General features: G+C 43.0%; 1 protein-coding gene across 1 annotated transcript in view; it reads right to left on the minus strand.

Moving 5' to 3' along the window:
• Positions 1-9,537, minus strand: part of rtn4rl1b (reticulon 4 receptor-like 1b) — a gene marked incomplete at both ends in the record, with an annotated part of 103,412 nt that extends 93,875 nt beyond the window's left edge. The window contains one exon of the mRNA XM_079166421.1: positions 9,438-9,537. Within this exon, the coding sequence (XP_079022547.1) occupies positions 9,438-9,537 (100 nt within the window). The remainder of the gene's footprint in view (positions 1-9,437) is intronic.
• Positions 9,538-24,983: the final 15,446 nt, after the last annotated feature.

Genomic DNA, 24,983 nt, shown 5'->3' on the forward strand with positions numbered 1-24,983 from the left:
AAATGACAATAAAGCAATGATAGAATTCTTTCTCTGTCTGTCAAATCATCCTCAAGCGGGATTTTGTGTTGCCTCCCGCCCACATCCTATGTTCGTCTCAAAACAGTTCCCCTTTTGAAGTACTCTCCCGCCAGTGAAGTCGGCAACGGAGTGACAGAGACAAGAAGAGAGGCTCTCTGATGTGCGTACGCAAACTGGTGCCTCTTCGCGGTGTGTAAAATACGCTCGACTGCTCACATGCACTTGTGCGACCGTACGCTAGGGGGAGAGGAGCAATGGTGCGAACACCTTTTTAGGTTATCAATAGTGTCCTCGTTGAAAATTCACCCACACATAATGCATGTGTGAGAGGAGATGCGTGTGTCTGCGCCGTGTGTGTGCTTTTAGATGTTTGGCTTAGTGTGTGTGCGTGTGCGGTGTGTTAATGTCAACACAGAGTGCAGTGGGTGAGGCTCATTGTCTTTGAAGACGTCAGAAAGAGATGAAAGGGCTTTCTCTCACCTCTCAGTGATGCCGCCCCTCCGTTACCCCTCTCTACCTTTCTCTCCCTCCATAATCCAATGACGTGCCTAGCTTCCCTCCCCTACACTGTCGTATTGACATGCATAGGCCATACCACTCTCATCTTTAAAGGAAAATGGATTTTGCGGAAGTGAGTCCTGAAGCACTTTTGCCATGTTGAATGTCCCACAGGGTTTCCGAATGGATAGATCTTTCCTAAGAGAAAGTATAAAGAGAAGAACCCCCCACCACACACACACACACACACACACACACACACACACACACACACACACACACACACACACACACATAACACAGTTAATCTTTTAGCTCTCAATCCAGCTGCTCCATACACTCCCCGAGCATCCCAACAACTGCTGCACACTACTTTCCAAGAAGATGTTTGCCACTTCCTTTTCCTACGTGCAAAGGCAAGGTCACCAAGGTAAAGACAACAAATAGATAAATACAATTCAGTGTGACAGGCTTTCGGTGCATTCATTTGTTCCCTGTGTCCTTCCCTTATAATCCAATTGGTCTGCTAAACTAGTGCAAAATTACGCAATTACTGGGCAGAGATTTCAACACGTTTCAACAAGGTTCCTGAATGGTAAAACAATGTACATCAATTTGTGTACATGGGTACTTTTGGGTTTGTAAGATGATGAGATATTTTCAGAGCGAATGTGAAGCATCTTTTTGAGGTATGAAAATATATATATGTGATAAATATGCAAATTGATACCGAGAGGTGTGAATTAAATTTCCTGTTGGAAAATAACCCAAAAGCCTGGAGACCCGCTGGTAAGTTTTGAGATGAGTAGGAGGCTGAGCTATTACTAAAACACAGCACAGAGGACAAGACTACACGTGCATGGTTGGTGCATTCATTGCTAGTTAGCTCCAGCTACACTGGCTTGTTTGGGGTGAATGAACACAGGCAGCGCAGCAGTCAGATTTGTGTGATTTACAGGAGGTAAAAAAGTAGCTTTGTGCTGTCTGAACAAACATGCGCAGCTCACAGCTACTGGACTGCTTAATATGCTGCTAGCATTTAGGTCAATGCACCGAGGTCTGCTAACAACTCTTTTCTATCCCTCTGCTTACCCACTGCAGATGAGACAGCCTCAGCTGTTCAATTACTCTGTCAGTAAAGAGGCACTGGGACAGAGATGAAGGAGTAAAGGGCTGAGGATGGGCCCACCTCTTCAATCTTTACCCGACTCAAAGCCGGGCGTCCTATATTCAGCAGCAGCAGCGTGAATGTCAGAGAGGAGAAGAGATTAGCGCAGTGTCAACCCTGACGAAGGTTAACGGAGGAGCAGCTCAACCATTTGTAACCCAAAAGGAGATTAATGAACGACAGGCTGTGCATGTGTTAGCTTGAGCAGGGACTATTTGCTTTGCTCACTTTTTTTGTTGTTGCTTTACGTTCTTGTTTCATGGCTTGAAAATCTAGCTTCACTGTGGCTCATCGCTCGCTCTCCTTGCTCTATCTTCCCTCTGTGCAGCGCTCCCTCTCTCCTTGAATCGGCATCCATTTTTTTTTTTTTTTTCAATTAGAAAGGCCATTTCATTTTGGTATTTCATTAGTTTTTCAGATTCAAGGGGAAAGCGGATTGGAAGCTCGAGCCAAAACACACCCACTGCTGCACACTCTGCATTGTAAACCCAGTCCTCAGTGTAGGCTCTGCCTTACTGGGCAACATTTCCTGTCACAATCTGTTTTGGTTTTCTTTAGTATTTACCTGCGCAGCAGCACAAAGTAACCGTAATGCATCTCAGGCGAGGACAGTGATCAATTTAAGAGAATCAAGGATTCCTTTGCCAGGTGCAGACAGTCTGGCCTTTCAAAACTCACTTTCCAGCACACGCTCTCAGTTTTGGCAGTTCACTCACCTGCTGACTCACTCTGCATTTTAAACAGTGATCAGTGAAAGACAACTGAGCAACCATGTAATGCAAGACAGTTTAGCATGCAAGGCTAAACATACTGAGTGATTTGCATATGAATGTCATCCTTTTATTTTTACCAATAATTTTCATTTTATGTCAGAAGGGGGCTACAGGTGATGCATGTGAGGGTAGTTTGGGTTCAAGGAAATATCCTTTTGTTTGATTTGAAACATAATGTGGTAAGATGTGGGAACTGCAACTAATGACAAACATGTCATTTTATGAAAATGTACAGTATACTTTTGAGATTATATTAAAAACCTCCGTACAAAGGAAAGGTTTAGTGTGTTTTTCTGAGCAAAAAATAAAAATCCTCATCATTCAAAAACTGAACACCATGTTGTATGCATGTTTTCAGTCTGAAGGACAACGAAGCTGAAGACACGACTGAGAAAACACAGGTTATGGGAGGTCAGGAGAGTCCGGTCCCACTTTAAAGCTCCAATCCCTCGTCTGATTTGTTGTCTAGGCACTGTTAGCTGGGTATCGCTTCACATAATGCTGAATTATGCTTAAACATACTATGTAACTATCTCCCCAGGTGCTGCAGTGGCCTGAGGTTTGTGAGAGTGCCTGCTTTTCTTTCCTGTGAGAAATGTTTTTTACACTCTTTTACATTTTCATATTTTGGCATTTCATGTGAAATAAACTCATGCTTCACTGCAGAAGGGAATCCATGTGAGATTCCAAAGGCCCAAGCTCTTCAAGGTCATTTAAAAGACAAGAAGCTGACGCATGACAGCAGATGAAAAACTAGAAAATATCATCTCTTCTGCTGCCACTATTTAAGAGCAAATAACAAATTCCAACCACCCGTCATGAGCTGCAGCTATCATCAAGGGAAATCAAGCGCCGGGGTGAGTTACAGCTCACAATAACCTCAAGCTGCAATGCATGTTTCTAACACTTCACCTGTAGCAGAGCAAAGATCTCGGTAGTAAAGCAATTTGTACCCCGTCACATGCTGATGTTCTCTGTCTTGTTTTATTCAGCGGAGGATCTCTTCAACTGATCCGACTGTGACACGGCGGAGTCACGTCTCACCGCGGGGGGATAAAGGGTAGAAGATGGAGGAAGCCATGCATTGAAAGGATTGCATGGGGGACGACTTTGAGAGAAAAGGCTCAGGGAGGTGCAATAAGTTGAGCACTGTCCCAGTCTGGTGACCCAGTCTGATGAGAACAACAACACTGCTAACTGACCACAGATGTGCACACACGTAGTTTTCTAACAGAGAAATGAGACAGCAACCTCTTCCACCTCCCTCCCTGTGTATACCCACAGGCTATATCTGTGGATCTGCAGGTTATCCTGCCACCATCCATCCTGCATTTAGCAGGTAATTGGTTAAGCTACTGCAGCAGCTGGGGTAAGCAGCCTATCAGGTCTACAATCATCACTTCAATCCACACATCCATTGTGTTTTGCTGGCGTTCACATTTCCTAGGAGTCGGCCGACACCAGGGCTCATTTTCACAGAAAATTCTCATTTCAATTAAGTGTGTCAAAGTGGTTTAATCTAGAATCAGATATGGCTGTGCGTTTGAGGGCTGCGTGTGCTTATAATTAAGGCTCAGTGGGAGCGGTGGCCCTGGAGGGAAACAAGGTCTCTAAGGTCCCACTATAATCGCTGCCTTCACATGTGGCCTGCCTGCCTTCCTCCGTGCCGCAGAGAAATCTGAGCTTCCAGCCAGGTGACTTTATTATCAGCAGCCTAATTGGGAAAACATGGTTTTCATTGGCTGGGTAATGACTGTGAATGGTTTTATAGCTTGTCAAACAGCAGGCTATTTTCAATTACTTGCAGACCCAAGTGTTCGAATGCCATGAAATTGAGCCATGGACAAGTTTAGAAATAAGCCTGCTGATGTGCTTGAATCTGTTCCTTTTGAAATTGGACCTCTGATGGCTATAATCACAATTGAAAATGTAAAAGCCTGACTCGATAATGACAGCAACAGGTATGTTTCCAATCACCTGGTTTTGTGCACATTTTCAAACCCATCATGAAAGAATGCCAGAAATAAGCAATACAAATGCAGAAATCGGTCTGTGGTGGAAAAGTTTGCAAATTGATAAAGAGCGGATACGTTCAAGGCTGTTGGAAACAGATGATTTTTCAAAGACTCCTTGATGTTTCTATGCCTGCTTTTGCTTTGTCTTTTGCAAGCAAAGCAACTAAGCAAAATATTTAATCTTGTCACATCCTATTAGATATTTGCATATGGAATAGTTGATGGAAAAGCCCTAATTCACTTATTATTTAGCAAAATGTTCACCAATGTCCTTGTGATACATTTGAATGGAAACTTGTCTTTCACAGGGTTTAAAGCATGCTAGTTAGAGTTTAAGGATGACATGAAGACTACAAGAGCTCCCACCTGAATTCAATGTCTTTGTCTTCTTGACTGCCAGCACACGCAGAAAAGTCTTCTCTCTCACTCTCACTCATTCCACATTTTTTTATATGACACTGTTTAGGTTCACTTTATCTTTGTCCTCTTAACACATTGTTTTTACAGCTTCATGTGTTGCTCAGCTATTCCTACTGGCCTCCCCGTTCCAGCTCTCTGCCCTCTTTCTCCATCCTCACTTCATCAACCACTCCCTCATTTCTCTCTTTGCTTCGGTCCCTCCATCTAAATCACTTCCACCCTTATATGCTGTCGCTCTTTCTATCCCCTGCTCCCCAGTTTACATCCTCTCGAGGCTGAATTCTCTATTAATAGAATAGCAATGTAAGGAGAGGGAAAAAAGAGACAAAGAGAAAGAGAGAGAGAGAGAGAGAGAAAATAGAAAAGAGAGAAGAGAAGCATGCACCACATGACTCCATGTTTAAGGACCATGGATGCATGTTGCAAGGCGCACAGCCATCCACAGTCTACACACCACAGACCGACTATTACAAAGACCTGAGCCCCAACCCACACCCTCAACCCCTAAAGGCAGTCTGCACCATAGCACTCCTATTTAAACGAACCTGTGTGGGTTTAACAATGTGCACAATGGGGTTTAAAACCCAGGCATTCCCTCTGGACATGGTGATTCACTGACGGCAACAGCTCGCATTGCGGTTGCTTAAAAGCTCAAGCTACGAGCTTAGATTTGTCTGTTTTTCAGTTATATAATACTCATAAAGAACATTAACAGAGAATACATGTGAAGCATCCCTACATTACAACCCTTCAAGAGGAAACCAGACTATTCTAAACTTGGAACTCAATGGCACCAATATATATATATACTTTTATTGTTACACTTTTGTGTGTTTGTTTCTACTGTGGGGAATGTTTACTTCATTACGCCTTTATCTCACAATGACAGACACAGTATTCTTATCCCTTGCTAGTGTCTGCTTACGATGGAGGGGGAGAGTAATTGGGAGAGTTAAGAGCATGGCGGTGAGTATTGTTGTGGAGGAGCAGGCGGTAGAGACTGTCTTGAGTTCAGCTCAGCTGGAGAGTAGACTCGTTCAATCGCTTGGACACAGATCAAGAACGGTGAGAGCCTGTCTTTCTTGCCCTGAAATTAATTGGTTTCCTTTTTGCTATTTTGAAAAAAAAAAAAAGTGCAAATAACTGGCTGCCAAGTAGTGTGAGTGTGAGGGGCAAGGAAGAGGGCAAGAGGTTAATTTTTCTTCCACTTATTGTCACAGGAGATACGAGACTCAAAGAGAGCAATGACGGATCCGGCAAAGTGTGAAAGAAAAGAAAAGAAAAATAGGAGCAACTGGGGATGATTGTAATCACAGTACTGCAGAGCTTGAGGCATGACTGAATGTCATATCTATCATGATAAGATAGAAAGAAAATGATCCCGTAAACTCATTCAAAGTCTGTGATTGCAATACCCACAAAGTTTGTGTTTGTGTTTGTGTGTGTGCGTGTGCATCTGTGTATGTGTCTTAATTCAGATGTGTGTAGCCGGTAGCTTGTTTGTCTTAGCCAACCCACGGGCTGCATGACAACAACTTAAACACTCATGCCATTAATCAAGTGTTATTAATGACAGGCACACGTATTTGCCTCCATCTGTTGCCTTTTGTTGTGTTTGGATAGTGACTGTCACGTCTGTCTGTTACTGTCATAACTCTGTATTGTGTATAAAGTGTTGCTTTTACCCCGATGAAAGCACTCCCCCCGGATGATCACAGACAAAAAGGACCAAAGGACAATAAGAGTGGTTCACTTTTTTTGTTGTTGTATTAACCACAAACACGTATTGACAATATTGTTTCCCGAGCAGGTTTTTAGACTGATTTCCTTCCTTCCCTCAAGTTAGTTCCAACATTTTTCATTGAAAATGAGTGGTACTTTAGGGGCCATTTAAAAAGAAATTGCTTCGGTGGGGTGCTCCGAACAACCAATAACAACCAATAATTTGAGATAATAACAGAAACGAAGCCTCAGAATTGAAGCTTTCTTTTGATTACATGTTGTTACGGGGCTGTGCTCAGTTGAGCTGGTGGGTCAGCCCTGTACAGACAGTTTCTCAGACTGTAACATTTCTAAAGGATGAAGAAATAAAGAGAAGACATTTAAATATGTCATGTTGGGCTCTGGGTCAAGTAGAGCAGTGAAAGCAAACGTTTCAGTGTACTTCACCTTGCTGATTACCTGTGGTTGCAAGGAAATAACTGTGCCATATCAAACCCTTTTAGCATTCTTAGCCGATGTGTCATAGCGTCTGATTCTGAAATGGCTTGTGAATTATATGTTGGAATATGGGATATGTGGTTGATGAGACACTTGAAGAGGTCGGAAAAGAGGTTAGATAAAGCAACGAGCGCCCTATATATAACACTTTCTGTAATGGACGAATATTACATCCTGCTCGTGTGAATAAATAAAATACATGATAAGAAATATACAAAGATAGCTTCAGCTTGTTTAAAGAATGGGTTTGAAGTGCTCGCGCATCCATGCTTTTGTCACATTTGCAAACCTACCATTTAATTCAGGAGTCATGTGTTCACTTACTAGTTTGGGTTTGACAAACAATTTATTACCTCCACCAGGATATTATGTATTTGGTCGTGTGTGTGTGTGTGTGTGTGTGAGTGTGTGGATGCCTGTTTGTGCTTCTGCCTGTAAGTCCAAAGCTAATCTTGCATACTGCTGGACCCATCAGCTCAATATTTTCTGTGCTCATTTACGACTGTATGCTCAATGACCTCTTATAAAAAACATATTTTATTGACTGTTTTATACTGTTATTGACTGTTGACTCCTCACTACTCTTAACCGGCCAGCAAGTGATGGACGAGTTCTGACTAAAAATGAGCGCGTCCTCTCATGTCGGTAAGAGAGCTAGTTAGCCGGTGGACAGCAAAGTGCAGTGGTGTGTTCTGTTAACAGAGCTAACAGCTAGCAGCGCTAGTGCAGCTAGCAGACCTTACAGCTAAAAGAACTGAACGCACTGCTGGACTGACAGTTTCTATTGAGGAGAAACATTAAACAGTCAACATGAAACGGGGGGAGGGTGCAATTGTGGTTTGTATTTATTCACTCAAACAATATACAGCAGCGGTAATTGCGGAAACACTAGGCCGAGATCCGTATTTTGTGTACTGAGGACACTTTTGCAGTTTATTTTGTGTTCATTTTTTCCTCTACGCCTGCTGATCTCACACACTTACATGTTGTCTGCAGGTCCAGGTTTATTTTGTTATTGCAGCACTGCTGCTGTTTCTTATTAATGTCAGTCATGATTGCTTTTCTTTCCTCTCGACAATCTGTGCCCTGACATCCCACCACTCATAACGGCTCACAACCTCACCCTGTTTATACTTCAAACCCTATTAGTCAGCCCAGAGTCACAAGAGGCCACGCTTTCCCCACAGTAGACTGAATCTGCTATCACGGGTTTATTTCACTTCAGTGCAACATTGTCCAGCATTCTGCTTCTACAACTCACGTAGGCACACCACCTAGATGCACCGACTAACACATAATCGCAGACATACATACACACAAACTCCAGGAGGGGAAAGGATATGAAACTGTAATGTATCACCCCTGCTGGCATGGCCTTTTCACACAATCTGTTGTGGGTCTCTCATCGCCCACACTTCTTTCATGTGCAGTGGCAATACGTCTTCACTGAATGGCTTGGATGTTACCGTACATCAGCTGGAACTTTAGGGCCTCTGTAGGAGCGAGAGCGTCCGAGAGCACAGAGAGGTAAACAAGTGGAACTGCAACATTGTGCGGTTCTTTAGTGTCCAGCTTATTTTAGACAGTGGATAGACTGACCTGTAACTCCACAAATATTGATTGTCTATGAAGTTGTTTATACTGTATAACGTCACTGCAAAATAACACACGCAGCAGAGGAGGAGGGATGCTGCTTGGCTGCAGTAACTGCAAGGTCAATGAAGGAAGATAATGACAATAAAGTGTTTTCTGAAACTAAACATTTTGCTAGCGCTAGCTCCCGTACTTTATGCATACAAACTATTGTATTCACCACTTCACATCCCACCTGCTTTCCACTGTTGCCAAAAGTAGGTTTGTTCTAAATTCCTTTTCCCTCGTTATGCAATCTTTAATCCTTTATTATGACTATGAAATTAAGTTAGTGTTACTCAGACACTTCTTCAAAAGAGCTACTTACTTATATGAGTTATTTTGAGAAGTCCACATCATTTGCTGTTCAAGTAGTCTTTCCACTTTATAGTTTTCGAAATATAGATCTATACACACGTCCCCATTGGGTTTTCTGTGCTATTCATAGCCATGGCCTGTTTGTGTAACCTTATATTTCATCTATTTTCATCCTTGTCTTAAGATGACCCTGAGATTGTGAGAGAAATTAAATAGAAAAGGATACACTTTTTGTTGTTTCTTCATTCTCAGCTGACTTTCACTCTTTCTTTTGTAAAATCCCTATCTGTCTGTTTAGACATCTGCGGTTCTTCATATCTACCACCCTTTTCCTCTAGGGTCACCTGGACATGCCTACATTTTGGACTTCACCCCTTATCTTCCTGGTATCCTCCTTGGTTTTCTGTGGCCGCAACACATTGCTTCCTGCGGCGTTATAGCCAGACATGGAGTTGGCTGCCACATAAGCCATCTGGTCCCTTGCGTCCCTACAGAGTTAGTGCCTCATCAGGGTCAACCAGGTAATCCAGTGGAGCCGAGCCATGTCAGTTGGTAAGAAACCGTATTTATTTTTCAAGTTATTTCATAAACAGTCGCAGTGGGACAGGGGCATTGACAGATATATTGCTGGACTTTGTGGATTTACTGAAAAAATACAATCAGGGGACATTCTCCTAGCAAACAGGAGGTTTAATGGTGTTGACACACTTGGCCTTTTACACGAATCTCTTAAAGTATTGGCCTTCACAAGAGGGAAATGCCTGCCAAAGATGTGGAGGACACCAAAGACCTTACAAATCTTTGAACTTGTGGAAAGCGTGACTGGACTTTTGAGGGGAGAGGTTTCAATCTTTCCAGTGGCAGTGCTAGCTACCGCTCTGACTCTGTTGTTCTATGTGAGTAATATGGTTAGAATTGATTGTCATAATTAACACGTGCTAAACATAAGTGTGACTTTCAAGGGTACGCTTTGATGTGTGCTATGAAAACTGTATTTGTGAATCACAACCCAATTAATAAAAACAAAATAAAGCAACCTGTATATTTTGTTGTATCATTTTGGGTATGTAAAAAAAAAAACAGTAGTATTATTTTGTTGAGCCTATTTAGAGGTATCTGTATTCAATTGAAACCAAATATTTGCCCAGTAAAATGTACATTTTTCCAGTAGTTATTTTTGATATTGCAGAAAAAATTTATGAATATTTGATCAGTTAAAGAACAATGCATATTGCACCAAAAAACAATTTAATATAGTGGGGCCATGTGCTATACATTGCCTTAAAAAAGGCAAATCTTTGTCATGGCTTTAATTTTTTGGGGGTAAAATAGTCAGTAGCAATCTAAATGACAGATATGGAACTATTGCTGGGTATTATTTATGTTGCTGTTGTCCAACCTCAAGTCTCTATGTCATCACGAGATGATGATGGTGTGTGTGTGTGTGTGTGTGTGTGTGTGTGTGTGTGTGTGTGTGTGTGTGTGTGTGTCTGTGCTTCACAACTAGTAACTAGTGTGCACTGTGGCCCAACTTAAAGTTACTTACGCCACTGCCTAGATGCTGGCAACATCTCAAAGAAACTGAACTATGAAGTCACAGCATTTCACTTCGCAGACATCCAACTGACACTGCACTTGATGGAAGTTGTCATGGTAACAGGCCAGTGCCAGTCCTTCATTCACCAAGCTGCTTCTTTTGGTTGTTGTGTCGTCCACCAGTGTCATACATTTGGCTGTGAAGGGGCACTTGATCTCACATATTCCACAACAGAGACAACTGACCGGTCCATCTGGGGAGGCTGCAACAGGGGGCCACTTGACGTTAGTGTCTCTCACATCCTGCACGGCCAACCACAGTTTTTGGTGGCACATATTTTCTGCCTTCTCCATTTTGCAGCCACATCAGACATTGAGATAGCAGCTGGAAAATCATGTCATAAGGTCTTTTAGCACTGCAAGTTCAGGCAGAAACTAAAGAGCTGTAATAAACCTCTTTTGTCGGGGAATGACATAGAAAAGCGGATTGAACTTTGATCCCCAGTGAGTCATGCAGAAAGTTTGTTCCCTGTGGAAGCGAGCTGTGTAATACAAATGAGATAGTGTCTCGATCTCTTCACTACAGACACTGTCAAGTTGTCAATTTGAACGCGTGTGCCTGTGTGTTCACACGTGTGAGAATCGCGGGGCTTCGGGGCTCTGCAGACTGAGTCGAGTATGTCGTTTGCAGTGGGCAGACCACGGCTCTTTGACGGCAGTTAATTATTGCTGCTGGATGTCGGATATACTAACATTACAACCAAACTCTTCTTCACTTCCCTAGAGTCCATAAGCGAGTCGTCGGGTTGAGATTACAAAGATGCAAAAGACATAGAATTCTATGAGCGAGATCGGAGGGAGGAACTGATGACGACGGCTATTCGTTCCACTTTCGTGTCTAGCCGTTCAGAATACAAAGACATTATCAACCACAACAGCTTTCTGACAGTGGTGTAGACTAATTGTTTTCCATTTGCACCAGACCTGGATGCAAGATCATTGTGCGGTTTTGGATATCAACACATTGTCGGGGTCTCAAAACAAAACTTGACGCTGCAATTATTGCTGTACTGAATGAGTTTTCCCTGCATCTCTGACCACCAGAACGCCAATAAGCACACATTTGGGAAGTCTTTTAGATGCCATGTTAATAGCACACTTCTCTCCTCACCCTCTCTCACAGCCTGGTGAGCGTGCTCAAAAAAAGACATCACAGGCAATTACCTGTCTCCAAGATGCCTTCTATTAGACCAAATTTAGGTGCATGATGAATATTGGAGCATATCAATTCAACACTTGAAAAGGCTAAAGAAATGTCCCACATAGATGTCCCATATCTCGTCTACATTAGCGCTAACAGATATATTTCTCCACTGCTTCCTGAATACCTGATGACTGACAGCCAAGACGGCGGATTTAATAACAAGAACATGTTTGTATGCCAGGAATTCTACATAAGTGAAATAATGTATTCTACAGTTGGCCTTTCCTATTAAAGTTGTCTTTCATGACACATCAAAGTGTGTGAATTTTAAACGGCTATGATCCTCATATTAAGCCTGGGTTTATGACATTCACAATGGAGTGCTTTTTGATTGCGTTATATTTCAATATTTTGCAGCCTAGCTCCCATTTGCATGTGAGTAAACAGTGAAAACAAGTAACGGCACAGGCGAAGTCAAAGCATTGAGACGTCATTAATCTTTCTCAACAAGATGCCATTTGTAGTTGAGCTCCATCTACACACGCAACTGCAAACCCAAACATACACATGATCGCTCATATGTTCGCTCTGTCTGAGGAACAGACAGAGGCAAACTTTAAGGGACACACAATCAGCCAGCCATCACACCACACTGTGCAGGATCAACGCCTAGTTTGTTTCACAAACAGCAGAGAAGAGGAGGTGGTAGGGAGAAAGCGAGTGCAAAGAATTACAATACTTCACTGCAGACCCTTTTCTTTCAGGCGTATGACATTTAGTCAGTTACCAGAGCTGTCAAAACAAGTGTTTTCTCCACTCTGCACGGCGGAGTATAGGTGATGGTATGGGAGACAAACAGGGAGGGAGGAAGAGAGAGAAGAGAGAACTAAGTTGAGCCCACATTGGGGATCTATGAGGTTAAGAGGAGCTTGAACGGTAACTAAGATAAAAGAAAGATCAAACAATATGTAAATCATCTGATCGAGCGGCGCAATACAAAAAACGGAGTCTCTTTGTTTCTGACATTAACTTTCTATCCTACGCCATCCTAATACCACGCCCATCTATCATTACCTCCACTCCATCTCCCACACGATAGGCTCCGCACAGCAGTCTTCTCTGAACTGAGGCTGATCACAGACTGCCTCACTGTGGACACATCCAGCCCTGGAGGCATGCCCTGGGGAGGAGAGGCCTCTGGGTTTCACTGCAGAGCTGCGATTCAGCTGGTCCTCTGATGATCTAGTTCAGTATTCTCTGCTACTGTCGGGGTGTGATTAGGTGCACGCAGACAGCTTGTACTTACATTAACATGCCGCTTGCAGCCAGCATGAATAGATGCTATCTAATATTGCTTTGAAAGACTGCAAAAAATGCACAGCCGTGAGATGCCTGTTGATTATCAGTCAGAGTAGTGAAGCAACAGGCTATCGCCAGAGCAAGATGGAAGTGTTATCAGGGCACTGCTCAAAATGCTGTCCTTTATCATAACCTGTTGCCAAGCCCCTACTAATGTATCAGTTGAGTAATAGCACAGTTGGACACATACGGCAACCAGCCTCCATAATCTTTCAGTGCTTATTCAGAAGCTTACTGGTGTTGCTTTAACAACCTGTAACCTTGTATTCATTTTCCACTCCTTCTGTTGGACAACCTTTTGTTGCTCCCTCATTACCATACATTGATCGAAATAAAGGACTCCGCTCTGAGTTGCTCTGGGCTGCACAGTCCCACTACATCCACCTCCTGCCTCATTAAGCTGCTATTAATAATCCTTGTGGCCTTTAATGCTAAATGAATCCGCTTTGTGTTTTTTGTAAAATACCTTGCTTTATGGGACACTTGAAAAGCAATACTCAAAGCAAATGTGATTTCAAAATGCTAGTGGTGGACATAATGTCACTATTTTGACGTAGGCTGTATGTTTATTACTGTAAATCACCGAAAGTCCATATTCTGAAGGTACGGAATGCATGTTGCTGCCAAAACTACAGCTCATTGAATAAGGTTTATATTGTGTATCCATCATTCTTACGTGTGCCTGCCTATTTTCCAAGATATTATGGTTGTTTGCTGCCTATTATCCATCTTGTAATCGATTTCATTGAAATGAAATGAAGTTGAGAATGGCAACGTGATTCCATCAGTGAATTATATTGTACTGAAATACATAAGTTGTCTCTTCCATCAAGGAGCACAAAGTATGCATCAACCAAACTGACAACATTTTGTGACGTCTTAAGCTTAAAGCATACTGAACACTCTTTGGCCTGAATGAAGACTTCAACTATTTCTCTTTACTTGGTTAGAGTAGAGTTTTTGCAAGACATGTAGATCTCTTTGACATAGTATTATATAGCTTTGCTTTGCATATTTAGAAGTGTGGGTGTATATTGGACATAAATATGAATGGAGGAAATATGGACATTTTAATTGTTGCCTGCTTGGGCTTACAAGACACCACAAATTCATATAAGCCAGCTTCACGTATACATAAAACTACATAAAAGTCTGAAAATAAAGTAATCCAATTCAACTCAACACTTTCTTATGTCATCATTGTAGAGACTATGTGTATATTTCGGAATGTAGATTTATATGTCGGGTCACTTTTGTTTGCATAGTTTTGTGCATGCATTTCTCGTTATAGGTTTTATTCTAAAATGTAGGGTTACAGATTTGAGATGGATTAAAATCACCTCGACTAGATCTGGCACATGCCAATGCTTACACATGTAGCATATCTGTGCACTGCCGTCTCACACACAGACACAACTGTTGGTCTGTTTAAGGTTACCTGGCCACAGAATTCAAAAGCGTTGGGTCTGGTTTATTTATGCATCTGAAGCATATTGGCAAAACAAAATACATTCAGGAAATCGAGTTGCTGAACTTTCTGTACTTTCAAAAAAAATATTTTGCCAAGGATGAAGCAAGTAGTCTCATGAATGAAGCCCTGTATGAGTGATGTAAAATCATCTCTCTGAACAATACCATATACAGCTCAGTCGTATGGTATTATGTGTGTAACAGAACTTACAAATCCAGTACTCATAGGCTTCATGAGCCTAAAAACAATACAGATTTTAAATTATTTGTCTTGTAATTTTCTGATGGTTGTATCACAAAGCTTTTTGACCTCAGATACAAGTAATTGAGCTCATTAAGTGGTGAGCATCCATCACACTGCAAGTCTGCCATGGGTCTGTAATGCAAAAAAAACAACAACAACTGGAGAGCAAAAAGATGGTGAGCACTAAAGATTTGTGAGGAGATACATGTATGCTGGAAGTAAATCGGCACAGTAGCTCAGCTACAGCTAAGACTCTCTTAGCTGTAGAAAGAGCATCTTTAGCCATCCGTATCTCTCTCTCTCCTCTCCCTCACTCCACATCTTCCTCTATCGTTCTCTCTGAGGATCCCTCTCATGTTTCCTGCACTGGCCTATTAGAGTGTACATCCAGCCAGTGCCACAATAAAATCCCTACAACCCAGTGCTTGTGGCTCAGATAGAGATCCCTCTTTTGAGTTTGATCCATCTCAGACAGCGCACAATTACATTCATATTCTCCCACAGATCAGAGACAAAAGATCCCCAGACCCCATGTGCTGTACTGGCTGGTGTGTCATCTGTGCATCATCCAGACAGACAGAGAGAGGGAAAACGAGAGAAAGCGAGAGGGAGAGGATAAGGCGGGGATACTGAAATTTATGGTAACGCTGCATGAATTTTTTATCTGCCAGCAGCTGTTTTCATAACCTTTTCTCAGGGCAGCCACTGTGGTTTCTGCAGTGCCAGAAAGTCATTGGCACGTCAAGCTTGGCAGCCATGGGCATCTGAAGGATCGCGAAAAACAGCAGAGGTGGGGTCGTTGGCCACTGTGGCAGGTCAGCTGCGGGGGGACGAATGTGTTGGTCTCTTGGGTCTTCGGTTTTGTATGAGAAGACAACGGGCATGTGTGTTGTGGTGAATGGATGCCCCTGGCAGGTTTCCCTTAGAGGGAGTCAGGCAAGAGACAGCATGCTTATCCCTGGAGAAACTGCCCAACCCTCTGTGCCAATTTGGGTCCTGCCGCTGGTGCATGTTGGGAAAGAAAAATATCCCTCCCTCCCTTTTCCCTCCCCTGTGAAAAGCACCCTGACCTGAATACAGATTCAGACGAATAATACTCGCTCTGTAGACGAGGGCAGACACAACGTTTTTGAGTATTCATCATCTACAATCCCCCTCTTTCTCCTTCAAGGTGAGATTTTGGGCGTGAGGACTGCAGCATCATGCTCCGGCTTGTGAACCAAGTGAAAAAGCACGAGAAAATACAGGGCAGAACACTGTGAGCAGCGAGAAAAACAAGCAAATGTGACTGCGCAGTTGAGTGCTGCAGCCCCAGATTCACAATCATACTGGGAATCACAACACTTTTTAATAATTCAGGATGAATAGGGGAGAAAAAAATTCTGCAGCAAGTAAGGAAGCCAAGGAAGCCAAGGAAATGACAGGGAGGAAAAGACACTCTCCGTGCAAAATGTCCCAGTCTGGAGACACGCCTGCATGACTGCTATATGGTTACGCTATACAGATCTATAGAGAATTCTTTTAGCATTGAGAATTGCTGTGCTATTTCTTATTTATGACCTTGGCTCACTCACACATTCTCGAGCAACAGTCTACCTCACCATGATGTCTTCATTTTACGTGTGTCTATGCTTAAGAATGAGGGAATTCTTAAATGAACTTGCCAATTGACTATCAATTTCACGTTGTAAACATGTAAGCTAAATACTCTTTGTGGGACGTAGCTCTGCCTGTACCTGAGGACACATTTCAAGCACCAAACAAAATGTACAATTAACGTGGCACAACATTTTTCAATTTGTCGAGGCACCTGTGCAGTTTCTCAGACAAGACTTTTCCCTTTACCGTGGCGTTAAATTCTAATTAATTTAGTCTCAAATGAATCAGTTCATTTGGTTGTTTTACTTCTCCCGACCCTGGCCCAAACCCCACATCTCATTATGTTCCACTATTCTTCATTTCTTACCACTGGCAATAAGGTAGCGAGCAAAAAAAAAGAAAAACTACATTTGCAAATTAGTCTGAGCCCTTGTGATTTTGCCACTCTTGCTAACAATTCCAATTTATATTAATTATTCATTTTGAGGCCGCACACAGTTGTCCCTGCCAGAAGGGCTTGAAAGAGAGGAAGTGCTGCGGTGAGATCTAATCGTTTGTGTTGATGCCGTTGTGTTTCAAATACCACCACTTAGCATGTCTGTCTTCCTGTTTTTCTTATGTCAGATACATTTATGTGGATAATGTTCTGTAGGCTTCATGTTAAAATCTATGATGTAGAGTCCTGCATCAAATGAGACCATAATATCTTCAATGTGTAGAAAAGAAATGGTTGGATGTGTGTGGAAATGCCCCCGTGTCTGTCTGCAGAATGTGACTATGTCTGTGTACCAGGTTTTTCCGTGACCTTAGTCACCTGTTTATTCTGTGCTCATACATCTGCATTCACAATGAAACCGTGCAAATCGTCCTGCAGTCTTCACAAAAAGCAACGGACCAGACAGAAAACACCTCGGCTGATTGTTCATAGCGCCATCTCTTTTCAACAAAGCCTTGTTTTTTTGTTGTGACTGGAGATAAGCCAGGGCTCTGTGAATGTTGTGCTGCAGGGGGTTGAGCATGCTGAGCTGAGGGGTCACCGGACTGGTGCTGAGAGGTCACAGCCCTTATGTTCAGATATACTCTTCAGGGGAAACAGCTTTCTTTGCCCAGTATATGTCTAAACACAAATACTATAACACACATACACTTCTTTGATGTGTCTTATTAATCACAAGCCAAAGAAGAGGGAGATAACTGGAATACACGCAGCAGGACTGAGCTTGACTGCAGGCCCAGGGAGCAGACCTGGCTGTGAATCAGCACCAACCCAGACAGATGTTGCTTCTCCAGACAGGAGACTAATTTGCACAAGCAGGGATTGAAAAAGTCCATCAGTGAGTTATGCATCAAATTGGGCACATTGTTATAATCAAAAGAGAATCCTGACATTCATTGGGGAATGAGATTTTCTGGGATGTTAGCTTTGAAATCGGATAAATTAGGACTTAAGACTTTGTCTGACATATTTTTTAATGTGTAAGCATTTGATATATATGTGCTGATTTACATCATAGATAGAGCGAACATTGCTGTTGAAACATGCAATAAAAATCCTTGTTTTAAATTAAATGAGAAATGCCCTCTACTTGTGCATTTGTCCTAGGCCCTTACAATATCCATTTATTGAAGACATAAACTCCAATATACTGTAACTCTTACCCTACATAATCTCTAACACACAAACCTACTTTGCTCGTTTTGTTTGGTTTTCAGAGCTGTCTTTCATAATGGCATCTGCCACGTCTGTCATTTGTCTGCCGTGTCAACTTCAACTTGTTTTATTTTGGCACTGAAACATTTGTGAAGACAGAGGTACTGAATGCCGCTACACCTTCCAGGCTAGATCACTCAATATTCCAGAATCCATGCTGACAGAGGGTCTCTGCTAACATGCATATTGTCTGGTGTGACACAAACCACAGTGACATGGCAGAAGGCGGAGGGGAAACGTCTTAATACAACTCGCCATCTTACCTCAGTCAGCATATGTTCCCCTTAAAAGATTACCTCTGTGCTGTGTTGTTAAGATGTGCCACAGATCAGAAAGATCTGGCCACATGTTCCAAACAAATAGGGGTAAGCATTTCACCTTTACTCCTGGGTCAATGCAATCTACATTTACAGTCATCAATTGTATATAAAAAAAAGCCAGCTACTTGCAAGAATAGGCAAGAATACACACATTTCGACCAAACTGCTGAAACTGAGAGCCTGTTAAATAACACTGCTATCTTATGATCTTCACATGTGCTGTTGGCCTAGAGTTTACGTTAGCCAGCCATGTCTGTGCACCTAGACGGCGGCTTTACAATGTACGCTGTGATAGTTTGTTCATTGCATTCAATCCATATTGGCAGCTGTCAGATATAGCAACTCCTGTCGGCCAGCGCAAACCCCAGCAGGCTGGCGCTTGGTCTAACCTGTGTAACGGAAGCAACGGAAAGTTTGCTGATGCGGGCGGGGAGTTAGGACAGTCCCCCGGGATCAGATCCCGGCGCTGGGGTTTGCGCTGGCTGAATGTGAGTAACTTGAGGTCCGACTCCCGAAACCGCCCCCCCCCCCCCCACCCCCCCCCCCCCCCCCCCCCACCCCGGGGAGGATAAAAAGAAAATACAAGTCGTTCTGTCATTTCACCTTGAACGAGACTCTAAGTCTTTGACATAACATGAACACTGTTACCTCTTTACATTCTGTTGAAAATGTTATTTTTTGAAGGTTTTCAACTGAAATGCTGGCCATATCTTACACATTGCACCTTTTTAAAGTGCAGCTGTTGGCTCAACTACAGCAATGTAGCAATGTGAGTCATCACATGAACAAGAAGAATGTTTCACTGAAAGTTGGGCTTTTACAGTTAAAACTCAACACTTAACACAACAGTTTGATGTCTGCAGAGACAAAACGGAACTTTGTACTTTGTAGTACAAACTGTTTTGTTTCACACATACGTGATCATAATATCACAGTCTTCACGAGGACTATACAGGCCATGGTGAGTAGATGAGTAGTGTATGGAGAGAGAAAGCTGAAGCCTTTTAGTTCTATAGACGTGCTTGCACCTGCTAGGTGGGAGGCAGAGAGCTGAAGAGGGCTCATACATATACTGATGTAACAACAATGGTGTGCCTCTCCAAAAGAGAGGGAGAGACAGAATGTGTGTGTGTGTGTGCGTGTATGTTTAGGTGTGTGTGTGTGTGTGTGTGTATGTGTGAACACCTGCAGCCAGATCGCCCCAGCTGCTCCCACACAGCGCCAAGAGCTATTCCGATCAGCAGGATAATAGTGCCATCATCGCATGGTTTCATAAGCCGAGGCGCTCCGTGCAGAGATGAAAAACGGACTAAATGTATGCATTCCATCAGACAGTTGCAAACTCGTGCAATGTGTGTGTGTGTGTGGCGCGGCCTGCTGTGAAGGGCCCCTGACAGATTGGGCTGTGGGCGAGCCTTCTTCTCGCTGCCACATCATGCAGCTTGTACTGCGTGGAGACTTGGAGACAAGGATGATGTTTTAATCAGAAACAAGGTGTGAAATTTGGAAACAAACACAGCTCTTTGAAATCTAAGGAAGGGGAGGGTGCACTGATAGGGTTTCTTTTCAGATCCTCCATGTTAACTGTTCATTTTAGTTTTTCTTTATTTCCTTCCAGCTTATTTTTTTCTCTCTTTCATTCAATCTTTACATTTTTTGTTTCTTGGAGGAATCCAGGAAATTCTGGAGGAATTCATCCACCAAGAAACTGATATTTCTTGCAGCAACACAAGTGCTTCAAGCGTCACCTTACATATTTTTCTGTTTCCATCAATCCTCTGTCTCAAGCATGTTTGCATGTTTTAGTGTGTGTGAGAGTGTGTGTCCTATGTTATGTCCAGGTTCAACAGGGCAACATACAAAGAAAACGTCTGCTTGTTCCTTGAAAAAGTAGAATAGCCTCATCGGCACAGGTCCATGGAAATGAGTCTTAGAGGTCAGTGGGATTTTCATGTCAATGACACCATCTCAGACACACACATATATTACCTCAGACATCATTACAGCCCACTTTATCTCCTTTTCCCTCCCTTCCCTTCCACCCTCCTCCTGGTTCACTCTCTCCTTACCAACTCCCCATTTCAACAACTCTTTGTACTTGTTGACAATGTAATTGAATACATTAACTTCCCTTTGACCAGTGCGTCACAGGCTCTCCCTCTGCAACGCAATCTGTGTTTTGGAAAAGAGCAAGTTTAATACCAGTGGCATGCGTGCAGACATCTACATACCTCATACCTCTTTGGCGTGCTTTGTGGTTTCTCGAAGAGAATGTCTCACATTCCCCAGAGAGAGCGAAACAAATATGTAAAGGGATGTAAGCAGAGCAAACAACGAAGCTTGCCAAACACAGCCACATAAAACATGTCACAACATATACTACCGGGACAACGTGGCCAGGTTCTTGTTTGTTATCACAATCTAGGGAAGCTAGGCTAAAAGTTAGATCCAGATTGGTTGACTTGACTGATCAGCAGCTACAGGAGGGCTCTGGCTGAATAGTGGCTCCAGTGGATGTTGTGCCCTCAGCTGCCTAACTCACACCGACTGTTAACCTCACCATCCATCAGTGGAGAGAGCAGCCACGACACAAAAAACCTGCTTCTTCCATTAGAGCCCTTCTCGTCCTTGTGCTCTCTCTCTCTCTCTCGCTCTCTCTCTCTTTTTGTCCTTGTATCTCCCTGTTACAATAATAAAGTCTTCAGTCCCTCTCTGCTCTTATGAAGTGAGCAACTAAACAAGCCTTTAATAAAAAAATGTTGTGTTACCTTATCCTCAGCGCCTCTTTGTTTTCCCTTGATGCCCTCGTCTTTGAGGGATGAGGGAGCTCACGTTGGCAATAGCGCAAATTAGCACACAGACGCATTGGGATGAAAGACCAGCTTTTATTATGGCCTAAACGCATGAGCACACTTCTGGGAATAGAGATGTGTAAATGAGCTCCACACGCCATGTGCTGTCTTTTCTGGGCTGTTGTTTTGCTCTTTTAAATAATTGACAAGGCTGTGCTTGTGAAGACAGGGACAAATCTGCTGAGTTAATGTCCCAGCCACATGAGTTTTAGCACCAAACGCTATCAATCCCCCCTACATAGAATTGTTACCACCATGGCAGTTCATAAATCTTACGTAACCCCAGATCAACGATATAACAAGTCCATTCCGCCAGCATGTTCTGTTTATTGTTTTGCTGGAGAGCTGGCAGTGGATGACATCTATATTTACCCTCCAGATTACGTTCCATTTCCAAACAACATTTTAACGTCAGGCAGGACTCTGCATTGGGGCTGGGGACATATTAGCGTGATTGCTGAGGGCAAACTGTTGGCTGTTCCCGGGCCATCTGGGGAATAAAAAGACTTGTCGTTTTTGTAAGAGTTGGAGCTGTCAGGGTTGCACACATGGCTCAGACAGTGATCTTATACTGGGGTGTTGGGGCAGAGCCGTGGCTGTGTTCACTGTCAGACTGTGGCATCTGTGTTCCCCGGCCTCCCGTGGGAATTGAGCAGTGTGTGATTTCGGCCTTGAATGGGAGCAGCAGCTAGGAGACACAGCGTACATGGTAGTGACTATCTATTAGCCTGACCTTCTTTTTTTTTTTCTTGCTTCTTTTCTCTTTTTTTTTTGATTGCAGGCGAGGCAGGATTCAGCTTTCTCTTCAAGGTCTCTTGCCAGCCACAGCAGATGGGTGGAAACCTCTCTTCGGAATAAAAACAGCTCTGAGCTTTCCCCTTTTGCTCGCCATTAAAATCCCAACAATAAAAAAACTACCCCTGCACTGCCAAAAGGGAAGCAAATCCACATCTAATGGTGTTTTCATACAAACTGGACTTACTCCACCTTTAGAACACACTGTTGTGACATCTGTCCCTTTGTTGTTCCAAAATGACAGCCAAGAACAAGATGACAAAACGTTCTGCGAGCAGTTTGCTCTCCAAACAGTTTCATCTTCAACAGAAATGCACCTGGATTTTAGCCTGAGCAATGTGCAAAGGAAAGTGCTTCATTAGGATGCACAACTGAATCCCTGCAGGATCAAGGTGATTGGAATGTAAAACGACCAGCTACAGGCTTCACTACTTCTCACTACTGCCTCTAAGTCTCCATCATGAACCAGGTTGTCCCCAGCCACGCCACATGTCGAAATTGAAGTAAATGGCACCGCAACATCAGTTACGGAGGCCAAGGATGTCATGCAGCATGTCAGCAACATACATCACACATTCCTAACACATGCACCATGTGTCACAATCCACCTCGGCGTGTCATTCGAGTCCAGCATGTGCTCTGTACCTTTTACCAAGTGCTGGAATAATTAGCTTATCTCTGGCACACAAAACTGCACCTTGCACCTCCATTGTGTGTTTGAGTTTGTGTTTATGATGCAAGGTCTTAATGGCTTGAATGGTTTATATGAGTGAGGGCCAATGCTGAAGAGCAAAAGCTTGTTAAAGAGGGGAATCATACACATGTCAAGGACTTCACTCTCATTCACAGCAGTGAAACAGCAGAAATAGCATTTCAAAATGACATTTTGAAGAAGAAAGAAATGAGAGGGTAAATTGAAACTGGTGATTCCAATACATGGTTATCCCTATTGTACAAGCCGTAATAAGGTCAAAATATGGTTCCGCTTCTGTAAATGACTGAATTTAAGACTGTAAGACAAATGTGAGGGATTTGCATATAAAAAGAAGTGTGATTGTGGAAAAGACCTTGGCCTATATTCTGTAATTACTACAACTCCATCTGTCTCTCACTCCTGACTTTTAAATAACACTCATCCATCCTATCTTTTCGATTCCAGAGTAAATCCTCTTGTCCTCCTCTAGCCATTATATAAGACAACATCTGGTGCCAGCCTGTATCTCATCGATTCACTCTTGAAATGTTTAGTACAATTACATCATGCTGCTTTCAAGGAATACTTGTATATAAAGCAGTTCTTCTAAATGTCAGATGAATGTAAGGAAAAGTCCAAGTTTACTCTGTTTTAGTAGACCCCAACAAGATTGCAATCGCACGCCACAATTAGCCGAATCACCGTGCAGTAGGTTAGAGTGGGGCTGACTTTTTAAGTGGTTCTGCAGTTGCAGTATCACAGGCCACAGCGTGCATTAACATCACAGGACGGAATTAATTCTAGCAGGCTGCAGCAATTACCTGAGCCCTCACTGTTCCTAAAAGTCAGTCTGAGCCGTGACAGACGTATGAGCACAGATAACATTTGCCAGAACACAGACACGGCAGATATTACAAGCACTAAGCTCAGATGTGACTGTGACACTAGCCTGTCTCATTAAAGCCATGGACGAGGTGGCCGGCTCTCCTGGAGCTGTGAATCAGGAGGTGAGTGGAGCGACAGAGCCAAAGACAGGAGCCTTGGAAAAATGGCATGGAAAGATGATTGTTGCTCCTTTTTCTTCATCACATCCCCCACTGGGTGTTTTAATTTAACTCGGCAGCCAGAGCAGAAACTTTAATTTGGAGGCACCTTTAAACATGCACACTCCAGAGACTGAATTAGCCATTATTTTTCACGTCAAACAACTTGAAGTAAATGAGTTCTGACTGTGACTTGGATGGAGTGTGAGATTAATCGGAGGTACAATAAACAAGATGAATCAATGCCAGGAGTCAGATCAGTTCAGACTTAATGTCACACATGCTTTAGAGCTCACATACAAACCAAACTACAAATATGTCCCTTTCTTTGCTTGATAACAAGGAACAGAAATGCACATGACAGACGCTCCCTTCTCCCCTTGTCCTAACCTCTACGCTGTCTTGCGATGATATGCCACTCCATCTTGAGGACTTGCTAACTCTCAATGCCAAAAGGGCAGATGCCCAGGTGCTGGTGTAGCTGAATTGCTGTCCTCAGCACACAAAGGCAATGTCGCCTGGGGAGGATGGCTCGCGAAGGGGGGAGAGCTGTCAAAGTAACAGGAGAGCACCTGGGATTACTGTCAACAGTCTCCTGGACTGTCTCCCTCTGCCCCTCCCCCACAATCCCTCCTGTCTCCTAAGATCCATGGCATTCGTATTGACATTGACCTTTAAACTCCAATTAGCCACTTAATCAGAAATGAATTATTAATATTAGAAAAACCAACAGGGCTTAGGATGTTTGTCTCTTTCACCTCATTATCATTCGCTAATGACCGTCCTTGCATCTCATTTCCACAACAAAGGCTGAGGAGATGGCGTTTGCACAAGAATCAGGTGACTTTTCTTTTTTTTTAAAGGGCAAACAGAGATGGACAGATTTTTCCGTGCATTCGCAAAAATGTTGAGTCCCCTCCAAGTTGGAATGTCCTAAAGATTTAATCACTCAGATGTCTCTTCAGACTGCATAAATAAGAAAGTCCTCAGCTGCATAAGAGCACTGCATCCACTTCTGAACTCAGAGCCCTCATGCTGTAATTCAGTGTGAAATGGTTGACAGGGAAGTGTGAAAATGGCTCCCAGAAAGA

This window comes from Pholis gunnellus (genome assembly GCF_910591455.1).
Source record: "Pholis gunnellus genome assembly, chromosome: 9".
Classification (NCBI taxonomy): Eukaryota; Metazoa; Chordata; class Actinopteri; order Perciformes; family Pholidae; genus Pholis; species Pholis gunnellus.